This window comes from Actinia tenebrosa, unplaced genomic scaffold (assembly GCF_029948245.1).
Source record: "Actinia tenebrosa isolate PJP-AT-01 unplaced genomic scaffold, QUT_ActTen_1.0 PGA_scaffold0__85_contigs__length_37466705, whole genome shotgun sequence".
Lineage (NCBI taxonomy): Eukaryota > Metazoa > Cnidaria > Anthozoa > Actiniaria > Actiniidae > Actinia > Actinia tenebrosa.
This window is the reverse complement of record NW_028292569.1, coordinates 5,021,045-5,042,804: the sequence shown is the minus strand read 5'-3', so window position 1 is coordinate 5,042,804 and position 21,760 is coordinate 5,021,045. Positions and strand designations below refer to the sequence as shown.

The following is a 21,760-nucleotide window of genomic DNA, read 5'->3' as shown; positions in this document are numbered from 1 at the left end:
TGAATTGACTGTATCTTAGCCTTCGGTGTGGACATATTTCCCCACCCTCCCTCCCTTATGGAGGTTTGAGAAGTTTATAACCAGGCCTTATTTTTCGTCTGTTGGATCACAGGCTTACCATCCGAAGTATCTGTGGTTTCGGCACAGGGAACCCGGCTATATATTTTTTGCTTCTTTTAGAAAATTAACTTCGCCCCTTGTGGGTTTCCTGTGTTGTAATCAGTTTTCTTTTACATAAGCTGTAATCAGATCTGCGCGCTGTAATCAGATCGGCGCTGTAAACTGATAGCCAATTAAAGTCAAATCAATAACCGTTGGTAACGCACTCTCTAGTAAACACTCAAAGGAGTGTGCGTGAGCTATGTTTGTGTGTGTGAGACAAACGCCAAAAACCGGCCTTAAAACGCATCGGACGAAGAAATAACACTCAAATTTCATGAAGTGAATGATTAAACTTTATTTTGACGGCATTTAATTCTTAGAAAGTCTTCAGAAGATGTATTTTTGAGAAGCTGAAATCACTCGATAATTCAAAATTTTATTAACGGGCGAACGCCATAAGAGACCACAGGGAGCCCACACATCCGAAACCACAGATACTTCGGATGGTAAGCCTGTGGTTGGATTAAACTTTTCATTGTGCCAAACAAGGGAATGTTGTGTCATTTAAAAATAAATCAAATAGTACGCACGCTGTGATTGGTTGATAGCCATGTTTGCATGAGGATAAGTGAACACAGTTGTGACGTCACAACTTTCGTGTTTTCCCGGTACAAATTCAAAAATTAAAAATTTACAGTTTCTTTCGAGGAAAAAAACGCCCCCAAAAATGTATTTTGAAGACAAAGTTCCAAATTTTGACTTGTGTCAGGGGCACAGGCATAACCCTATGGTCTCATGCAGGTCTTTCTGATCGTAATATCATAAAAATCTCTCGTTGGTAACCGCAAAGAGAATTCCCTCAGGAGCTACAACACACGTCCTCCGTCAGGACAGCTGCGGTTGTTCAGCGACGTGCTTTCTCATGATTTAAATGCACCGCCAATAAAGAATACAAGTATTTCAAGGAAACAGTCAGCAGCTTCAAACTTTTTCCAGCGATAGCTCTTCAGCTCCACAAAATATCTTCTCGAGGCAAGACGAAACAATCAACTTCGCTGCCATGTTTTCTCGCTGTCAAATTGAGCAAAACCACGTTTCTTTCAACCGAGAATTCCATTCACAGTGACACTTGTTATCCACTTTTGATCACTTTCGTAAAGATAATCAATTCTGAAATCTTTTATTAAGATTTCTATTCAATCTTTGGACATTTCTTTGTATTTGTTTTAAAGTTTTAGAATGATAAATGTTTAAAATAGCTAGCGATTCTTTCTCGCTTCACATTTGCCTCCTTGGCGTTTATTACACAAAATTTGATTGGCTAACGATCGAAGTTCGTGATGTATGGAGAATTTGTATTTTGAAATGAGAATCAAATTCAAATAAAGATTTATTTTCTTGCAAGTGGTAATGTTTTCCCTTAGTATTTATTTTATAAAAGCAATAGAAAACTTTTTTCTCTGTGTTTACATAGCCTGATAGCAACACTCGGGGGGTTGGGAGAATTCTCGACAGTTATGCAAACCCTCGACTACGTCTCGGGTTTGTATAACTGTCTCGAATTCTTCCAACCTCCCCTCGTGTTGCTATCAGGCTATGTAAACACGGAAAAAGTTTTCTATTGCTTAATTATTCATATTAGTTTTGTTTATTGGGGTTCTATTAGTAGAATTAAAACAAAGATGGCCACCGCCCGAAGTTTTTCATTCATGAGAAAAAACCTGAAAAACTCTCCTTATTTTAGGTACTATAATTCATATTATTCTGCCTCTGTAAATATCTGATACTTCCTTGATATATTACCTCATTTCAGTTTGAAGGAAATTACGCGAGGTTTGAGTTTCTCGCGCGTAAAACAAATTGAATCAAAACTTGTCCCTGTTTTTCCAAAAATGTCAAATGTAGTTTCAAATGATTTCAAACTTTGGCTTTTAGTATATATATATTTGAAATATGCTAATTGTAGAATTTTTTCTGGCAGGAATTCTGGAGGATTTCAGCTTCTTTCAAGAGCTGCATTTTCTATAAGGGAAGGAAAGGTTTTTTCCAGCACTGATTCTACAAATGATGGCTTTTCTGGACCAGAAATGATGCATATGAAGGAAAGTAAGTCCAGCGATGACAAATAAAACATTTGATACTCAGAAGATATATTCTCACAGAATTTATATGGTTTTATTTACGCTTTTACTACCATTACTAGAATGGTCTAAGAAGCAGCAAATCTAACAGTATCTTACTTGTAAATTTATGCTGAAGTTGACGTGGGAAACGTCGAAACATGTCTATAAAAAGTGTCATTTCATTCTTTAAAGTACCATTACTAGAATACTTTGCTAATTGTCATCTGAAATTCCTGATGTTTTATTGCCTCAAGGAAACAAGGAAGTATGCAAAGAATTCTTGTAGTGGTAGTACATAAACATTTACACCTTTTGCCGTTCATTAACAGAAAATGTACATTCATTTGTGCCAATAGTTGTATCAATAACGTGTAATGTACTTTCATCAACACCACAAGTAACATCATTAGCGCGGATCAACTTTCAATAACGACAATTGAATATGCGTGTACATTCATAGGCATCAATGGACAATCAATAGCGCGTTCGTACATTCATATGCGCGGAATGTATTTTCTTGTGCCCGAAATTCAACTTCAATAACACCAAATGACAAACAATTGCATTTATGGACAATCATTTACCCAAAAGTGAAAATTCATTAGTGCTATTAGCATAATCATTGACAATCTATAACGCGCTTGGACAATCATGAAGGTCAACGTTATATTCTATAGCGTGGTTCGACAAACATTTGCATGATTCGAATAAACAATAAGAGAAATAAAACAATCATTAGCGTTTTTTTTTTTTTTAATCACTTTAATACATATAAAAAACTCAGGAAACTGCCTCCATAATAGCGGCTGCGTAGGAGAATAGCAATTAGCTCACTTAAAGCAGCAATTAAAGCCGACATCAGCCGTCCAGAGATCCAACAACATACGAACTATTGGGCTGAGGCAAGACGACAAGGGATTGCTCTAGGTCTCTACAGAAAGCAGTTGCTAATGGAAGGGTTCCAGAGAAATGTGGCAACCATCACTATCGCTAAATGTGATCAGTGGTTCAGATATATGCAAACGTATTTGCCACGATGTATAAATGGCGAAGAAATTGAAGGCTAAAATAGTTTTTTTCTAAAATCGCTAATGATTGTTTTATTTCTCTTATTGTTCATTCGAATCATGCAAATGTTTGTCGAACCACGCTATAGAATATAACGTTGACCTTCATGATTGTCCAAGCGCGTTATAGATTGTCAATGATTATGCTAATAGCACTAATGAATTTTTACTTTTGGGTAAATGATTGTCCATAAATGCAATTGTCTGTCATTTGGTGTTATTGAAGTTGAATTTCGCGCACAAGAAAATACATTCCGCGCATATGAATGTACGAATGCGCTATTGATTGTCCATTGATGCCTATGAATGTACACGCATATTCAATTGTCGTTATTGAAAGTTGATCCGCGCTAATGATGTTACTTGTGGTGTTGATGAAAGTACATTACACGTTATTGATACAACTATTGGCACAAATGAATGTACATTTTCTGTTAATGAACAGCAAAAGGTGTAATGATAATAAGGTCTACTGGGTTTTTGGTACAACTATTGAATACCCCGTACTTCAAATTTAACTGATTAGTGTGGCTACGCGTCAACGCGTCAGCATTAAGACACAAGCAGCCCACATTCGATTTGACACGTAGCACTCATTGACGTGTAGCCACTTTATAAAAGTATATGTGGTTTTCAAAACACTAGGGAAAATATTAAGACACAGGCAGCCCTCATGCTCAATTTGAAATTAACGTTCCTTCCTGAGATGTAAAATCCCATATAGGCAGCTGAACAACCTTGTAGCATTTATTTTTCCACCTCCTCTTTTTTTGTGGGGTATTCCATAGTTACTCTGGGTTTCTATTTGTAATCTATGTAAGTATTCAAGGACGGATCCAGGGGAGGGGTCTTGGGGTCCTGAGCGCCCCCACCACCCCAACCCCCCCAGACACAGAAAGTCATGATGACTTGCATATGCAGGTCTATAGATTGAAAGTCAAATGTATACCAATAGTAGCACGGATTGAAAAGTCTATATGGTTGCATTAGTATGGAATTAAAAGTGACATCACATATTGAATGTAGGTTTTGGACTCCCCGTCAAAAACTTCTGGATCCACTCTTGGTATTGTTCAAATGTATTAATCATATGTGTCATCTTTTAGTCAAGTATCACTTAAGGAATTCAGTATTAGGACCGTCCAAGTACTGGAGGTAGGAAGAGAATTCTGTATCAATATAACATAATTGATAGAGAAAAAGGTTGAACAAGAGGTTGTTCATAGGTGGTCTGTCGTAGGTCAGTGGAATAATGGTCAGTAGAAGGATAGCTAGTGGTGGTGGATGGTTACCAGTGGCTATTGGATGTATAGTCAGTGTTCAGAGGGTGGTTGGTAATCAGTGGTAAGTGAATGTAAAGTCAGTGGTCTGTGGATGGTCATCAGTGGCTATTGGATGTATAGTCAGTGTTCAGGGGATGGTTGGTCATCAGTAGTAAGTGAATGTATAGTCAGTGGTCTGTGGATGGTCATCAGTGGCTATTGGATGTATAGTCAGTGTTCAGGGGATGGTTGGTCATCAGTAGTAAGTGAATGTATAGTCAGTGGTCTGTGGATGGTCATCAGTGGCTATTGGATGTATAGTCAGTGTTCAGGGGATGGTTGGTCATCAGTAGTAAGTGAATGTATAGTCAGTGTTCAGGGGGTGGTTGGTCAGTGGGTTGTTGGTCAATGGCCAGTAGGTGTTTGTTCAGTAGTCAGTGGGAGAAGGGGAAGGGGCGTTTGGTGGGCAGTCAGTGGTCATTGGATACAGTTGTAACCGGCGGCAAGGCGCTCAGCTATGAATCAGATTGCAAGTGGTTTTGACAAAAGAATTTATTGAAAAATTCACACAACTTTACAATACATGAAAAAAACGGGAACGAGATTACAGGATATCTCTAATGAAAACAAGAAAAATATTTACAATGAGATAAAATAAATTTGTAGCTTATCTAAATAGCTAAAAAGTTATGAATAAAATACAGTTTTGCTAGATATAAATAGAAACGGAAATACGTAAATTACGTCACAGGTAATTTGAATATTGCATACTGATTAGCAGTGTTTACAATACGCGAGTGAAAATTACTAGGTTGCAAAGTTTAATGTACAAGTCGGTAAACCGTTTAAAATGAACTAAACCAATGGAAAAAGCAATAGGAAAAATTGACTAGAGGTTAACTATGGCTTTAGGTAAGTATTTTAACCTTTGTTTATGACAAACTAAGAATTACACGGTTTACTGAACACGCGGTCGCGACAATGACCTTGAGTGTAGAGTTTAAGTAGCGAACAAATTAAAGGTTGGAAAGAAAAGGTCTTTTATCCCGCAGTTAAGGCTATTTATCGTAGTAAAAAGGTTAAACAAGCGAGTACGGCGGTAGTGATCCTATAGTAAACGTTTTAAAGAGTTTAAAAGACAAGATACACTCAGCGTGATTACTAAATTACTACTGCGTGAATAACTTTGTACTAAATTACGCGCTAATGCGACTAGAATTACTACAACATGAAACGAATGCTTAACAAATATATAGATAATCTAAGCTATAAAATATAACGACTAGTTAACGATATTAACATAGATTTGTCCTAAATCTATCCTAGGTATAAGTGTAAAAGGCTTCAAAGATTCATACCTTTACATCGTAGAGAATTCCTTGTCTTGATATGTGCAACGTCTTCAAGAACTTTTACTACACTGATTTAAGCTTAGTTTGGGCCTACTTTTATGGAAAAACCTGCATTCTTAAGACCTTACACATCCTATGCAATGTTGCACGCCCTAGGCGCAAACAGGATGTCCCAAACACGAACTTACGTAAACAAGCGCCAAACCTAGGCATGACTCACTGTAATGTAATTACGTACGGAAATTATTTCTTGTTTACGCATTTTCCACGCAAACAGTTAACTAAAGAATTACATTCCTATGTGTACACGAGGCATTCCTAATTAAAAATATAGATTTATGACTAAATAATTACTGTCCAAAATAGTGTCTTTTGACTCTGTCACACAGTGTAGTACAGTAGGTGGTCAGTCAGTCATGATGGGGTGATGGTGGCTGGTCAGGGAGGACAGCCATAAGTCACTGTTGACATCATTTTCATCGTATTATTGTGGTTAGCTGCACTATCAAAAAATTAATGACCTGTGTAGACATGCATTTACATGGATGAAGCATATAATATCGATAGATAATCATACAAAGTATATCTAAAATATCTCAACAGTAAATGTACCGAGCAACCAGATAACATCATTCCACAAATACTCACAGCACTTAACTTACAATATGCAACAGCTAAGTATATATTATAAGATAAAAATCTGCTTATCTTTTCCAGTGGTGAAACAACAAGGCTTGATTTACCAACACTAGAACAGCCAGAGAGGCAAGACCAGCTTCCTTCCAGGAGAATGAAAGACAGCTATCAGGCCGCCATTTTGCCAATTGGAACAGACTTGAAACTCAGACAAAAATACTTGAATTTCTATCAAACTGTAAGGTAAGAATAAAAATAATAAAGTCAGCTTAAATAATGTTTCAGAGTTAACTCATGAAATAGCAACAGACTGTTGGTAAAGTATTTCAACACTCAAGTAGAAAAACATACAAATTAACTATACACTATTTTTTATTTGCTTACAAGGTTAGGGAAAATTCTCGAAGACCTGGATATTCTAGCAGGTAAGTGTTATTAGATATTGCAAATATTGTTTCCAAAATGGATTTGCAAGGAGCCTTTTACATGAAGCCTGAACAATCACTATCCACCAGATAAATCCTTATCTTCAACTGTAGTGAATAAGCTATCCAGGTGTACTGTAAGTCCAATGCATGAAGCTTGAATAGAAGTTATTCACTGGATGTTATCAAACAGATACTGTAAATATTTGCTGGATAGCACTTTCACCCACTGGATAGTACTTATCCAGTCGATATATTGTTTGGGGTTAATACTGATGGTTTTTGGTCCCCAGAGCTAAGATATCAAAGCCCTAGTGCAATTCCTGGCACAGATTGCTGTAAAAATACATGACATTTCTTTTTCAGCCTGGATAGCATATTTGCACATTCATGGGGGCTGCAAAGCCATGTTAAACTCTGATACCCCCTCACCTCACACTGTTGTCACAGCTCTAGTTGACAGGATTGGTAAGAATTCATCTCAGTTTTGTTTGTTTCTTCTTGTTTATGTGTAAATAATGTATAAAGTGTAAAATTGCTTTTTTTCCAGATCTTTATGAGCAGTCCATTCTACCAGATCATGATATTCAAATATCTGGTAAGAACCCTGCTGTCCGTCCGTCCGTCCGTCTGTCTTTGTTCATCTATCTGTCCATTTATTCATGTATCTGTCCATCTGTTAATCTATCTGTCCATCAGTTCATCTATTTGTCCATCCATTCATCCATCCATTCAGCACTCACCCATTCATTAATCCATTAATCCATACGTCCATTTTTTCATTCATTTATTTAAATCAATCAGGTTATAATAAAAAAGAATATACTAGCATATACTAGCATAGGAAAAGAAATAAAAAGAGGTACACATACATGTTACTATACAAGAGGAACCAGTCATAATTTGCTATACATTTTTTATTTCCTGTTTTATTAACATAACAGGCAATGTAACATGGGTCGGCAGAAGTTCAATGAAAGTATCTATGGACCTTAAACAGGCATGTAACTTTGACATAATGAATATTAAAACCTTTTACATTTGTATTTTACCCCAACTTCAGGCTACCACCCGTTTCATGTTCTGTGACTGACCTCAAACGTCAAGATTCTTGGCTTCTGTCAACCATTTTTTTACAAGCCAAGTGCTTTGCCAGTCATTCTGATCGCCAGCGATGAATATTTATGTGACTTGGAACCCATTTCCATGGAAAATAGGCTGTGAAATTTGTGGGAATATTTATCGCTCTCCTTCAGAATGCACTTTCATGTTGTAAATTTCAATGGCATGAGGCTAAACGCAAAACGTTTAATGTCAGTTATGTCACCAAAACATTAAACTGGCTATAAATATTTTGTAATATAACCTTTAATATCAATACAATATTATCTAGGATAGGGATGATGGCTTGTTTCATATTCTTGATGCATGTTTCTTAATGGTGTCCCGAGATGTGAAAAATGCAAGGTAACAGTTAGAATACCAAAATTTAATTGTTTTTTTAATGTAAAACCTATCTATTGTATGATATACTGTGATATCTTTTTCCATGTCTTTGGATTAAAAAAACTTTTAACAACATTCCACCAATTTGAGCCCTTGTTGGTATGCAGCAATCCTGACTCAGAGTTTAGTTCACATTTTTAGTTTAAAAAATGTTTTAAAAACTTTCGAGACATTTTCATGATTAAAAAAAAATCTTTTGGTGGAATTAATTTTTTCTGCACAAGTATTAATAATCTTATAAATCTTTTTCATCAAATAGTTTATTATTTTCTCAACAGGGCTGCTTTAGTAAATCCTCTAATGCTGGAAACAGAAGAAGAAAAAAGAATTTTCAAGAAAGGAGAAGGTTACTGACAATTCCTTTATGATTTTCATCTTACGGAATTCAAAAGGGTTAGAAAAAAAGGGCTGAGGATACACAGATGATTTCTTTAACTTGTCTACCTGTGTGTCAAATAGACAGACAGGCAATTCACAGTTCCACTCAGACAATAGCGAACCATTCACCATTGTAGCAGTTTTCCCAGTGGAATTTAAATATTGTTCCACAAACAACTACACAGTATCTGTTTTAAGGAGTACTACAAGGATTGCGAGACAATTTTTTATTCTTTACACAGGACAGCAGACAAAGGAAACAATTTATATTCAATTTATAATCAGACTTCTGAGATATTCTAGATAATTTGTTAAGCTTGTCTGACATAGCAACAGTAACTAAGGGGAGTCGGAACTATGAATAGACCTAATCCATGTTTTTCCCATTTCGGACATGTCATTCCCGAGAGTATTATTTTATTAAATGACACATGGTCTGAAATGGGAAAACATTATGCTCAAAGCATAGAGGTCTATTTTCCATTTGTCATTTTAGCATTGTTCAGGAAATTCCTCTCTCCCAGGGTAGCCACCTTGCCTTATCCCAAGTCCATCCTTATTACGATTTAGTTTGCTATTCTCCTGGCATCAAAATTCTGCTGAAAATGTTTTATGTTCGACTATTGATGCTAGAAAATCGCAACAAGAGTATTGCAAGTGGGAAGACTGATCTGATGAAAAAAGCCCCTACAGCCCAGGAAAGTGAAGAAATACACAACTTGATGTTAGAGACATTGCAGTTGTGAGTAGGGTTCACACTTCCTTCATTTATTCCTTCATTTATTCCCTTTCTCCCTTCCTTACTGCAATCCATCTTCCTTTGTTTCCTTCATTTTCCCTTTATTTTTTCTTTTCTCTTCTACATTTCCCTTCCATCCTTATTCCACTTCCCTCTCTTCATTATTTTAGGTCTTTTGTTTATGCTTTCTTCATTCTTATTCTTTTTCTTTATCTTCTCCTTTCCCCCACTCCCACTTTATTCTCCTTTTCTTCTAGCCTCCCCGGGGCCCCCTCGGGGGCGCCGTCTCCCACCGCCCACGAGGGCGGCGCCGGGCGGCGAGCCGACCGCCGGCGGGCCCGAGGGGAGGCGGCCGCCTACCCCACGGGGCGGCGGGTCTGGAGGCGCCGGGGGGGCGCCACGGGGCGCCCGCGCCGACCCGGACAGGACGCGGACGGGCGCCGCCGTGCGCCGGCAGACCCCCCCGGTTCCCCGGCCCCCGGGGGCCGTGACACCGAGGGGAAAGGCGGCGGCGAGAGAAACGGCCGGCGGGCGCGCGGGGGCGGGGCCGACCGCCACCGGGGGCCGGCGGGCGGCAGCCCCGCGGTGCCCCCCGTGCGCCCCCCCCCACGCCCACCTGCCGACGGGGGCGAGGCCGACCGGCCGGCGGCGCAGCCGGGCGCCGCGCCCACCGCCCACGCTGGGCGGGCGGCATCGGCCGCGGCCGCTGGCCGCGGGTCGCCCGGCGCCCACCCCACCTGGCGGCGGAGGGGGGAGGCCAGCCTTGTTCCTCCCTCCGCGGTGCGCAAGGCACCTCCCACCTTTTGCTCTTGTTTCTATTCCCCTTCCTCTGCTCCCTGTTCTTCTTCCTCCCTACTCCACCCTTCCTTCTTTCCTTCTATTCCTCCCTTCCTTCTTTCCTCCCTCCGTTTCTCCTTTCCTCCCTACCTCTCACTCTTTCTTCCTTCTTTTCTTCTATTCCTCCCTTTTTCATCATCGCGTCATTATCATTTCAGTGATACAGGTGTCAAGAAGGTTCGTCACAAGGTTGATAACAGCATTCTCATGGAAGACACGGAACTGAGCTCTGTTTTTGTGTGCAATCCGCAGGTACTCATATCCACCACAGTAACCCTACTTTTCAAAATTTGAACCATGCCTTTGACTTCAGACCCATGATCCCTGCCATGTCAAGTATTGCCCATGTTAAACAAAATACTAGAGACTAGGGAAACTCTAAGGCACAGACAATAAGTATGACATAATCTTCAGGTCAGAGTAACTCACTAACCAATATCTGCTTTTCACAGCAACGCAATTCTCACAATAAGATATTTGGTGGATATCTGCTGGAGAAGGCTTTTACCTTGTCGTGGACCAATGCTTGTTTATTCAGGTATGATACTGTCATTGTTAGTGCTATTCTACTGTACATGCCCGCTCTTAATATTATATACCCCTCCAAGTTCATCTCTACATTTACTTTTTACATGGCACAACTGAGAGGAAAACCAGAGAACCTGAAGAAGACCCAGCGTGACAAAATAAAACTCACCCATGTGACTTGGTGTCCCTTCATCAGTGTCCCTTCATCAGTGTCCCTTCATCAGTGTCCCTTCATCAGTGTCCCTTCAACAGTGTCCCTTCATCAGTGTCCCTTCATCAGTGTCCCTTCATCAGTGTCCCTTCATCAGTGTCCCTTCATCAGTGTCCCTTCATCAGTGTCCCTTCATCAGTGTCCCTTCATCAGTGTCCCTTCATCAGTGTCCCTTCATCAGTGTCCCTTCATCAGTGTGCCTTCAACAGTTTACCACTGATTTATTTTTCTATATAATTTTTAATAATTAAGCCCAATATGTGAATGTTTTAGCGGCAATCGACCAGTCTTCAGGTCCATGGATGATATCAGGTTTCGCAAAAGTGTAGAGATTGGATCCATCGTTGAATTCACTTCACGGGTTAGTGTTACTGTTGTATGTACTAAGTCATATACAGTCAATTCAAAAAACGTTGTCATCAAGGGGCTCATGCGTACGCGACTGGACTGAAAGGGTATACGGGTAAAAATCACTGAAGCGGTTAAATATTCGTTCTGAATTAATTGTTCCAGCTAGCTAGTAGTAAAGATAATAATGGCAAGAAGCAATCCAGGGAAAGAAAAACGAAGAAAAACAAAGTATTTATGATTCAGTTCACAATTTTAAAAACATGAAGGCATAAAAAAAAAGGCTCCTTCAACACTTCCCCCTCGCCTACAAAGGTTCGTGCTAGCTAGAATTTTATCCCCACCAGTACACAACCAAATAAAAATCAACCACTTGTTTCATTCTGGCATCGCTCATCTATCACTTTACCTTTCTTTCTGCCTACTCACACATTTAATTTTCTTACTTTTAGATTGTCTACACACCTCTTCAGCCAACCAAACGTTTTCAAGTCATGGTAAGATAAAGTATATTGCTTACCTAGGGGGGAGGAGGTGTGGTAGGTCTATCCTGCCCCTCCTTTTGACTGTTCCGCTTTCTTGCCTTGCTGCTTGTGTTTCTGGAACAAACATAGGAAGCCCAATAACCCAGAACAGTCAAATGAGAATCCAGGTTTAGAACTAGGAAGGGCAGGGCTCCCACAATGACACATGAGAGCTAATTCAGCGTTATTTGATTAAATGTTTAATCTCTAATTCGCATGTGGATTCGCATGTAGACATTGGAGGACAGAAGCATGCATTATCCTCCAGCATGGCTGTTCTATTAGTTTTGCCTCAATGTTATCCCAACTTATAATCGATTATGTTTGCGTGTTTACAGACTGTTGCTGATGTAATTCAGCCAACGACAGGAGAGGTATGTCGAGGCTAGCTTTTATTTGAGTTCTGACATTCTTTAACAAATCCCTTCCACTGATTTGCCTTTCTTCTTACTTTTTCTCTCTTAAGCGTGAAACCACTAACATCTTTTACTACACGTTTGAAAGCGAAAACAACGTTCGTTCCATCGCCCCAAGGACGTACGCTGGTAAGTTAATGAGTTGGTCAGATCACTAGTAGTTAGTAGTCACTGAAGTAGGAAAACCAGAGATCCTCTGGAATGGATATCCCTTGGGGTGATTGTCCCCTTGGTTATATATCCCCTGGGGTAGTAATCCCCTTGGATGGATATTCCGTAGGACATTCCTTAGGTGGATATCTAGGGTGGGGTGGTTATTCCCTGGGATGATCATCCCCTTGGATAAATATCCCCCTAGGTAATAATCCCCTTGTGTGATTATCCCCTGGGGAGGATATCTGGGTGATTATCCCCTGGGGTAGATATTTTGGTGATTATCCCCTGGGGTGAATATCTGGGTGATTATCCCCTGGGGTGGATATCTGGGTGATTATCCCCTGGGGTGAATATCTGGGTGATTATCCCCTGGGGTGGATATCTGGGTGATTATCCCCTGGGGTGGATATCTGGGTGATTATCCCCTGGGGTGTAGAGTAATACCTACAAAAGTGGGTCTGCCATTCCTTCCTATCACCTTCCTCCCCCTCCCCCCACCGAAATTTTAAACTATTTGCTTCCCTCGTGAATTGATTGGTTTGTTCAGAAAGTGTACCTTGTACTACAGGCTTCCACTTCATACTAAAGTGTTCTATTTGTTGTGTTGCAGAAGCCATGCGATATCTGAATGGTAAAAGAAGATACGAGAAAAGACAAGCGACCAAGTAGTCAGTAAGCGTTAATCCAACTTATGATGTCGTTTTCCTTGGACAACCACGTAAAATGGCGGAGCCGCCTAAATATGAACTGTCATTCACTGTTGGGTTTGCAGTTCTGTATCGATCGATATGTGGTATCATTTTATGTATCCCTAGAAATAGTTGGTCAACGTTTTCAACTCTAAACTATACTACCCTCACCCCCCTACCCCAGGATTATATTAGTCCCTACCTCCACCCCCACCCCCACCCCCACCCCCGGGAAAGAGAGTAGTATTCTCTTATCATAGCCTAGCAGCGGCTGTTTATATATAATCTTTGGGTTTCATTGCCGATAAGGTTTATGTACCACGTATCATACCAGTACAAGATACCCGATTATCGGCCGGGTCGGTTTATCACGCTATTATCTCAAGCTGCTGTCTAATCTCGCTTGCGCAATCTACTACTCCAAGCAGGTGCTTAAAATTTGGTAACTATGACAACATCATCCCTTCTCGGCAACGTTGGTCTTCCTTGATTGGTTGTAGATGTCAATTCACAAAACAGAACGCTCTGAAACTCTCTCCGAAATCTAAAAGTAAGACAATAGAGAGGGGAAAAAAAAGTAGTGTTAGAAATGCGACGTAAAACGAATACGCATAAAGATAATTGGTCAATCATTCTTTTTATTGAGGTTTCGAAATACTTAGTTTAATTTAATTTTCTAAAAGTTTCTGTGCCATAAGTTTCATTTTTTACGCGCATCTTATTTTCTTAGGAGAATATAAAGATGGGACAACTTTTAGTAATCGCATACTAGGAAAATTTCATTAAAAAAGCGATTGGAGTTTTTCTTTTTCATTGTGACTTGGTAAGTGAAATAATCCAAAAATTCGTAGTGGAATAACAATAAAATTTAATTTAACTTTAAAAGGATAATAGCGTGGAGAAATTGGTTTCATTGATTCTTATAGTTGCTTAGTCTTTTCGGCCAACTCGAAAGGTAGTGATAAAAACGAGTCTTACCTTCTTTAAACGGGACTTATCAGTCTCCGTAGCATTAACAATTTTTCCCCTGTAAATCAGGTTAAGTAAGGCCTTGTCAGTGTTCAAGTGTTGTTTAAAGGGCTAGCCATGTCATGTACTGTTTTATCCATACAAAATTTTGATTTTTGATAGCTGCTTGTCTACAGTGGGTACACTAATAGTACGATTATGATAATTGCCCCACCCTTACCTGCGACTAGTGACGGCATACACGATGGGGCTGAAGATACAGCTGCATTTTGCCACCAGGGTGGGTATAATTGCGGCATCATTTTCGACCAAGTAGGCCTTTCCTGATAATGTGATGAGACTACAGATACAGTATGGAAGCCAGAGTAATGTGAAAGTGATGGTTGAAGCCATTACCATTCGACCCTTAGACCTACAAAACAACAGCTGTAGATTAAAACAGTTTTCACGAAACTTTTTGTTATAAAAACCCGTGAGTTGGCCATGTCCTGACATAGGTCAGCGCCAGAAGTTGTTTCAGGGTTCAATCTGTGAGTTAGCCATGCCCTGACTTAGACCAGCCCAGAGGTTGTTTCAGGGTTCTATCTGTGAGTTGCCATGCCCTGCTTAGATCAGCCCAGAGGTTGTTTCAGGGTTCATTCTGTGAGTTAGCCATGTCCTGACATAGATCAGCCAAGAGGTTGCTTCAGTGTTCGATCTGTGAGTTAGCCATGTCCTGACATAGATCAACCCAGAGGTTGTTTCAGGGTTCAATTTGTGAGTTAGCCATGCCCTGACTTAGCCGATCAGTCCAGAGGTTGTTTCAGGGTATTTTTATCCCAATTCACTGTCAATAAAATTCTTACCTGTACATTGCTCTATTCCTCAAGAACACTGCGGCCGACGAGATACTTTCAAGCTGCTGATTCGAACGCTTCCATAGCTTCCAAAAACTGCGTATCTGGACGCTTACAGGAAGAACATAAGCAAATATTGTCAGGAGAGCGAGATAGGCGACGTCTTTAGGAGCTTGAGCCGTCCAGTTTGGCGCACAGTTGATTTCACCGGGTTCTAGTGTGATCTCGCTCCACCCTGAGACGGTCGGGACGGTACATATACCAGCATACGTCCAAATTAATACTACCAGTGCATTTTCCTTCAACGGGCCGAGGAGCTTGCTGAGGGGGTGTGCTTCAGACATGTTTATATAGAACATCACCTTTGCCTCGATGCAGACGAGGGTAATGATCATGGTAATGCTCGTTACTGTTACCTGAGCGCCAGTAGCGATGCATCCCACACGGCCAAACAGCCACTTCTTGTAGAAAGCCGACACCATAATCAGTGGGAATTCACAAAAGATCATGATGAGGTTGGCAATGACGATGTTTAGGAAGAGTTTGTTCAGAGTCATTTGACGGAATTTTTTTCGGGTAAATACGAAGAATGCGACCATCTGCGACGGAACTCCTATAAGGAGCATTAAGATCACCATGATCTCGTATACCAAATATCCCTGGTCACTGAATGGAACTGACATGGCTTTGGAATCACTTCGAGTGGCAACCTCTTACATTCTGTCGGCCAGCGTCGATATTAATACAAGCACAGTTCTTAGTATAGTTATTACAGCGCTTGCAAGCTATCTGACCAGGCGCCGTCCATTTATAGAACCATTAGTTTCTAAAGTCGAGGATCTTCTAAAGAAAGGATATAGGTATTGAAACTGGTTATGCTGGTTTTTTAAGTCATCGAACTATTGTGAATGTATAACGTGCGACAGCAAGGCGAGGCGATGGAACTAACGAAACAAAGTTCACACGTAGAATCCAGGCTATTGGTTTTCTATATGAGAAAGGATAGCTTATATATCACGAATAGTGGAAAAACAATATGATTGATTCTGTTGAAACCCGTAGAAGAGAGGGGGCGTAACCATTGTTACAATGACAGTGTCACGTGATTGCAACTTGATACATAAAATATTTAATAGACGTCTCCACGGGCCTGAGGACTCGTATTGTCTTGACTCGTCATTTTTTACCCTCTACGAATGTTTTACTATTCTTTTTTCTTGCATACTTTGTTTCTTTCGTTGGCGATCTCTGCACGATTCACGACAAATAAAAAAGGACAGCATGGTTCACGGAAATTAATATTAAGGGTTCTTGAGTTCTGGATTTATGAATTGTTTGCATGGCCATCGAGACTGAATTAATTTCAAAGAAAACTAATTAAAAACTGCGAAAAGGTGTCAAATTACAAAGAGAAAACCCGCCAGTGTTCATCGTTTTGTCTCCAAACATAGTATATCCGTTCACTGTCACGAAGTGAATCAAATCTTCATCTTTTATTCATACTTCATGTCTTAGAACAGACTCACATCAGATCTACATTCATCAAATCTACTGCGATTTTATTTTTAAAAGGGAATGCGTTGGTATGGAATTGGTCCTTTGCAGCTCAGTAATCACAGTGCTCATTAATTCACTGGAAGTAAATGAATGATTCCCATGGGTGAAATTTACTGGAGACCAAACACACTTTCTACAACCTGAAACTGCATTTCGTGTACACACTGGTTATCCATCGTTTCATTCGGTTTTTTAACTAACTAACAAGAATCACCGATTTAACACATCCACACATTTTCCACGTCTTAGAGATATCAAGGTTTATACTTCCATTATGTTAATGAGTATGATGTCATAGGAGGCATTTGAGTTTTTTTGCCATCGTTTGTAAATTGAAACACTAATTATTATGAGAAAAGAATATTGCAATAACCTGAAACTCTGAGAAAGACAATGATGTGTTACTGCCCAAGAAAAGTTTCGTATATTTAATCCTTTGGTATAAACCTTGATATCTCCAAGATGCATCGCTCGCTCAAATCATGGAAAAATATTTTAACATCCAACTATTCACTTCATGTAAAATCAATAATGATAATATTGAGTTACGGCTCATGAAATACTTTAAATGCAGCGATTAGCTTTAACTGACCGCTTCAGCTGTCACGTGGTGTAAATCGTGTTGGATCGTGTTACGGTCACCAAAAAGGTCGGACATTCATCTTGGATTCCCGGCGTACAAATGTACTAACTTTTGACCAAATTATTTACTTTGTTTCTTTATTTGTTTCTCCAAATAGCAGTCAGAAAAGCTTCAATCAAGTTAGAAAAATGATATTTTGCGTGTATTTAGGAAGCTAACTCAACAAATCAAGTAAAAGTCAGTTGTTTAAAAGTCGGTACGGAATTCGTAACGAAATCACACATTATCACTACATTCAATGTTCTATGTCGTACACGCGACACTCAACTCAAATACAGTGATGATTTTTACAAGTTTTTAGGGCCCTATTTTCCGTATTTTCAGGCCATGTTCTCCGTATCATCTCTAGTGATGGTCACTTAACGGGCTACGTGACTTTCACTTCGATATTGTTATGTCCGTATTTTTATTCTTTATATAAAAAGAAAAATAAATTATAATAATATATAATGATAATGCTGCGAAAGACAATAGGTAAAAATAAATAATCGATTTTTTTAAAATAGAAGCTTTTACAAAAATAAAAATAAAAAGCTCTTTAGTGTACTTGGATTGCTTATCATTCTAGGATCACTGCCATAAAGAAAATAACTTGGCTTTATTTTCTTTCGCTGTGGTTTTCGAGCTCTCCATTTGCCGATTTTTGATACCGATTAAGATTATTCCGTAGGCGTTTTAAAAAGTTTAACTAAAAACGCAGCTTGATGGCTCTAAACCTTTTGACGTTTATCGAATCGAATCATTTAAATCGCACTATCTTGGTCGTTGCCTCATATAGACGACGGGCACTAACGTCAGTATGAGAGATATTCAGTTCTAAAACCATTGCGAAAACAGAAGTTACTTCGAAGGCGTTAAATCTTGATCTTTTAACTTCCATGGAATCCTTTCGGTAATTACTCTTTCAGTTCAACGATACTAACTTTTGGTTTAGTTGAACTGGGAAGATTATAAGGTTTCGCCTCAGTATAGGCTTTAGTGGAACTTTCTACAATATTTTAAACTATTAACTCGCATACCTGACAATTATAGATTTTCTAAGAGGAGTTCTTCTTAAAGGAGGCAACAAGGACGAGGATTGTCACTTTATCTCGTTATAAAAAAACGTTTTTATATTTGACCTCGTTTATAATGAGTGGAATAGACAGCACAGTCGCATTTGATCATAATATTTCTACATTTTTCTCAATCAGCATTGGTGTTCTCTTTGTTCTTGGTGTATCAATGCATGTTCTAAGTCTGAAGGTCCTTCTACACCACGAACATAAGTCCAGAGAGCTAACACCGTATCTCGTTAATGTCTGTCTATCAAACTTTGTGTGTCTACTGCTTCAATTCCCTCTGGTATTCGTAGCAAGTATCCAGAAAGGTTGGACGTTTCTTGGGTCTACATCTTGCTATGTTGTTGGAATGACTTGCTTTGCGTCTAGCACCGTGGTGATCTTTACATTAGCGTCAATGAGCGTGAAAATTTACCATTCGGTCATAAATCAAGACATGGGTCATCACGAACAAAGCTTTCTTCGAAAGTTTGTCTTCATCTGGGTATTTGGTTTTCTCATTTTCATCCCTACTTTGTTTGGCTGGAACTCTATTGTTTCTGATGGTCCTTTCTGTACGGTCAACTGGCACGCTGAATCTTTCCTCGACGCTTCATATCTCTTTGTTGTAGCCTTTGTCTCGTTTGTTATTCCTCTCGTTGTGTGCTGCTTGTACTGCATCAAGACATCGCGGTACGTATCCCGGGATACCCACCACGTCGCTACATTCACCATGCAGCAAATTCGTACTCGGGCACTTTACATCTCGGCGGGAAAACTAACGGCTGTGGTCTTGTCTCTCTTCTTCATCTTCTGGTTGCCGTACTGGATCGATGGTTTCTGTACTCTTTTTGCTGTGAGAAGAACAAAGCCTGCTTCGTTAGCGGTGCTGTGTTGGTTGTTCGTGAGCATTTCTGTCGTTTACAGCCCCATGGTGTTCACACTAATGAACAAGAGGTAAGTGAATGTGTCAGTTGGCCAAGAGCTGTTTTGTTAGTGAGTGGCAAGTTCATCCATGTGAAGAACGTTTCTTAGCTTTTGTCAATGCGCTGATATTGTATTCACAAAAGCTTCGAAAAGAAAGAAAGGGGAGAAAGAGAGAAAAGGAGGAAGGAAAAAAGAGAAAAGAAAAAGGGAAGAGGGAAGAAAGCAATAAAAAAATAAAAAAGGCAGAAAGAAAAGGAGGGTGAAAAAAGGCGTATAAACTTGAGGTTTATTACAATACAAAAGAAACACTTAAAAATATAAGCAATTTCTTGCTATATTTCTGCCTCATATTAATTTTTCCTGCAAGGTTTCGTCGTAGCCTCGCAAAGATGTTGTGGAGACAAAGGAGCCATCGACGAGTAAATCCAAGGATCTCCGTAGACAGGTTCGAATCGTCTGACGCGGCCCTGTCAAGCTGTCAGATCACAACACGTGCTTGTTCTCCCACAAACTTTGTGCCAAGGTAGGCGTCTCTTTTCTGATCGAACCACATCCCCCTCTCTCCCCTCCCCCTATTTTGCAATATGTTGCGCGGTTGATAAAAACATTTATAAGGAATCGTGGTCACTGATTTTACATGGACAGCAGTCAATAGACCTCTTTGCCTCGGACGTATTGTTTTCCCATTTCAGACCATGTGTCATTCCCTAGAGTATCATTTCTTTTTTTAATGGTTGCGCATGAGAAGAGACATGAGTACAACTCAAACAAAGAATCTTATTCTCAAGAGAATGACACGTGGTCTAAAATTGGAAAACATTACGCCAGAGCCGAGGAGGTCTATAGCTATTCTCGACGGGACTTGTCGTCGTGCATGAGAAGAGCTATTTGTTGTATCTCTCCTGAGGTTTGGTCTTTCTCTCTTCTAAGGGTTTTTTCTCTCTCCCTGAAAACTCCAGTTCGACCATACTCCCACTTCGTTTGGAGCATGGCTCTGCTGTCTGGGGCCTTGACAAGCAGATTTTTTATTCATTTTTTCATTCATTAGCTTATGAGAACAGAGATAACATTTTTTAATTGTGTATTTAGCCCGTGTTGCGTTTTTGATATTTTGCTTTTAACGTGGTTTGATCGGTGTTTCGAGTGATATATAATCGAGCGGCTGTATCGTTAATCAAGCGGCAGGTGTGGCGATAATGTTGATATGACGTCACTGTGACGTCATCGATCGCACCAGAGGTCCAGTCCACTCAACGAAAAAAAGAAATGATAAAAAAGTTAATCAAAAACATCGCTTCCTTAATAGGATTAATATATTATATTTTTCTTTTCTTTTTTAAAAACTCGAACAGTTTAGTATTAAAGAAAAGTTTTTTTAGATAAATAAAACCTGGCTTAGAGTAAGAATTACGATAATCTGAGTCTTTGCAACTGTAAATTTCGTCAGTTTTCTTTCATTCTATTGTATATTTTTCTCTTTCAACATTTAATTTTTTCGACTTCATTAATCTATCTTTCAATCTCATTTTTATTTTTTATTCTTTAAATGAATTCAAAACTAAATTAGATCGCCATCTTCGTAAACATTTTTTGTTGTTGTTCTTGTCAAGCACTTTTAACATGAGCCTCTGGCTCGGGAGATTGGGCGACCACTTTCTGTGTTATTTGACATTAAATAAATTATTCTATTCATTCTATCTTTGATAGTTCAACCTCAATTTATCGTTCTGAACTTAAGAAAGTTGCTAACTTGAACTATGATTTCTATTGATTATGTACTATTATTATTGTATTATTTTTATTATCATCCTAACTGGTTTTCTCAATTAATCCCATTTTTCCTCTTTTTCATTCTATTGGCGCAGAGTTCAACGGGGCCTAAATAAGATCAGTCTTAACACACCATGTCTTACGATGCTAATGTTGTTGTCGTCATTCCTGGTTGCAGGTCGCCACTTGTAAACCGCTCATTCAAGATGTCCGTGTTCGAAGACGTTACCAGCGAGATAGTAAGTCAACAAAAAACACTTCAAAGACCGGAATTAACGAACGAAGCCGTCACAAGACTCATCCGATCCTCACTTCATGCTGCGCACGAGCTGCATGAAGACTACGCCAGCCATGATGGAGAACATGAACAGAGAAGAAAAACCACGGTTACTTGAAATTTGAGTTTAAATCAGTAAGAACATCTAAAGAGAACGTGAAAGGTGGTGGATAATACAATATATTTGACTTGTTTAATGATATGCGGGCTACCTGTGGTTATTTGCCAGTTATTCAGTGACATTTTTTTACATCGCGCAATTATCAGTTTATCTTGCATCAATGAAAAATAAATGTTAAAAAATGAAGGTGGAATTTGATTGAAAAAACTCTAGTCGCCAAACGAAAAATCACGGATAATACGCAAGGAACTTGCATTAGAAACACCTTGTTAGGAAACTGATAGCTTCGACAGCTCGCAAGCCAGAAAGTTGTGGCGGGAA

The 21,760-nt window shown here is 39.4% G+C and overlaps 3 protein-coding genes and 1 long non-coding RNA gene across 6 annotated transcripts; 2 read left to right on the top strand and 2 right to left on the bottom strand.

Annotated features, from left to right (window-relative positions):
• The first annotated feature begins 1,754 nt into the window (after positions 1-1,754).
• On the top strand, positions 1,755-14,184 carry LOC116292082 (acyl-coenzyme A thioesterase 9, mitochondrial). 3 transcript variants are annotated; one of them, XM_089026767.1, is made up of 18 exons: positions 1,755-1,846; positions 2,084-2,208; positions 4,399-4,447; positions 6,624-6,785; positions 6,930-6,967; positions 7,334-7,435; positions 7,518-7,565; positions 7,912-7,967; positions 8,361-8,434; positions 8,752-8,819; positions 9,485-9,593; positions 10,586-10,679; positions 10,880-10,965; positions 11,440-11,527; positions 11,967-12,011; positions 12,377-12,412; positions 12,505-12,583; positions 13,221-14,184. In XM_089026767.1, exons 1-18 carry the CDS (start codon positions 1,785-1,787, stop codon positions 13,277-13,279), a joined length of 1,380 nt encoding a protein of 459 aa, XP_088882893.1. In that variant the 5' UTR covers positions 1,755-1,784; the 3' UTR covers positions 13,280-14,184. The 3 variants fall into 3 exon arrangements, with proteins under 3 accessions (XP_088882893.1, XP_088882905.1, XP_088882900.1); XM_089026779.1 differs by lacking the exons at positions 1,755-1,846; positions 2,084-2,208; positions 4,399-4,447 and adding an exon at positions 5,221-5,466; XM_089026774.1 differs by lacking the exons at positions 1,755-1,846; positions 2,084-2,208; positions 4,399-4,447 and adding an exon at positions 6,264-6,398.
• Positions 5,089-6,196, bottom strand: LOC148913321 (uncharacterized). Its single transcript, XR_016119191.1, has 2 exons — positions 5,913-6,196; positions 5,089-5,171 (listed from the first exon to the last, which is right to left on the bottom strand). It is a non-coding gene; the product is annotated as an uncharacterized LOC148913321 (long non-coding RNA).
• Positions 13,732-16,148, bottom strand: LOC116292094 (melanopsin). The gene is made up of 3 exons (XM_031699341.2): positions 15,114-16,148; positions 14,489-14,680; positions 13,732-13,843 (listed from the first exon to the last, which is right to left on the bottom strand). The coding sequence occupies exons 1-3, from the start codon at positions 15,785-15,787 to the stop codon at positions 13,732-13,734; spliced, it is 978 nt and encodes a 325-aa protein (XP_031555201.1). The 5' UTR covers positions 15,788-16,148.
• On the top strand, positions 16,126-21,625 carry LOC116292083 (visual pigment-like receptor peropsin). Its single transcript, XM_031699318.2, has 3 exons — positions 16,126-19,301; positions 19,639-19,794; positions 21,220-21,625. Exons 1-3 carry the CDS (start codon positions 18,436-18,438, stop codon positions 21,434-21,436), a joined length of 1,239 nt encoding a protein of 412 aa, XP_031555178.1. The 5' UTR covers positions 16,126-18,435; the 3' UTR covers positions 21,437-21,625.
• Positions 21,626-21,760: the final 135 nt, after the last annotated feature.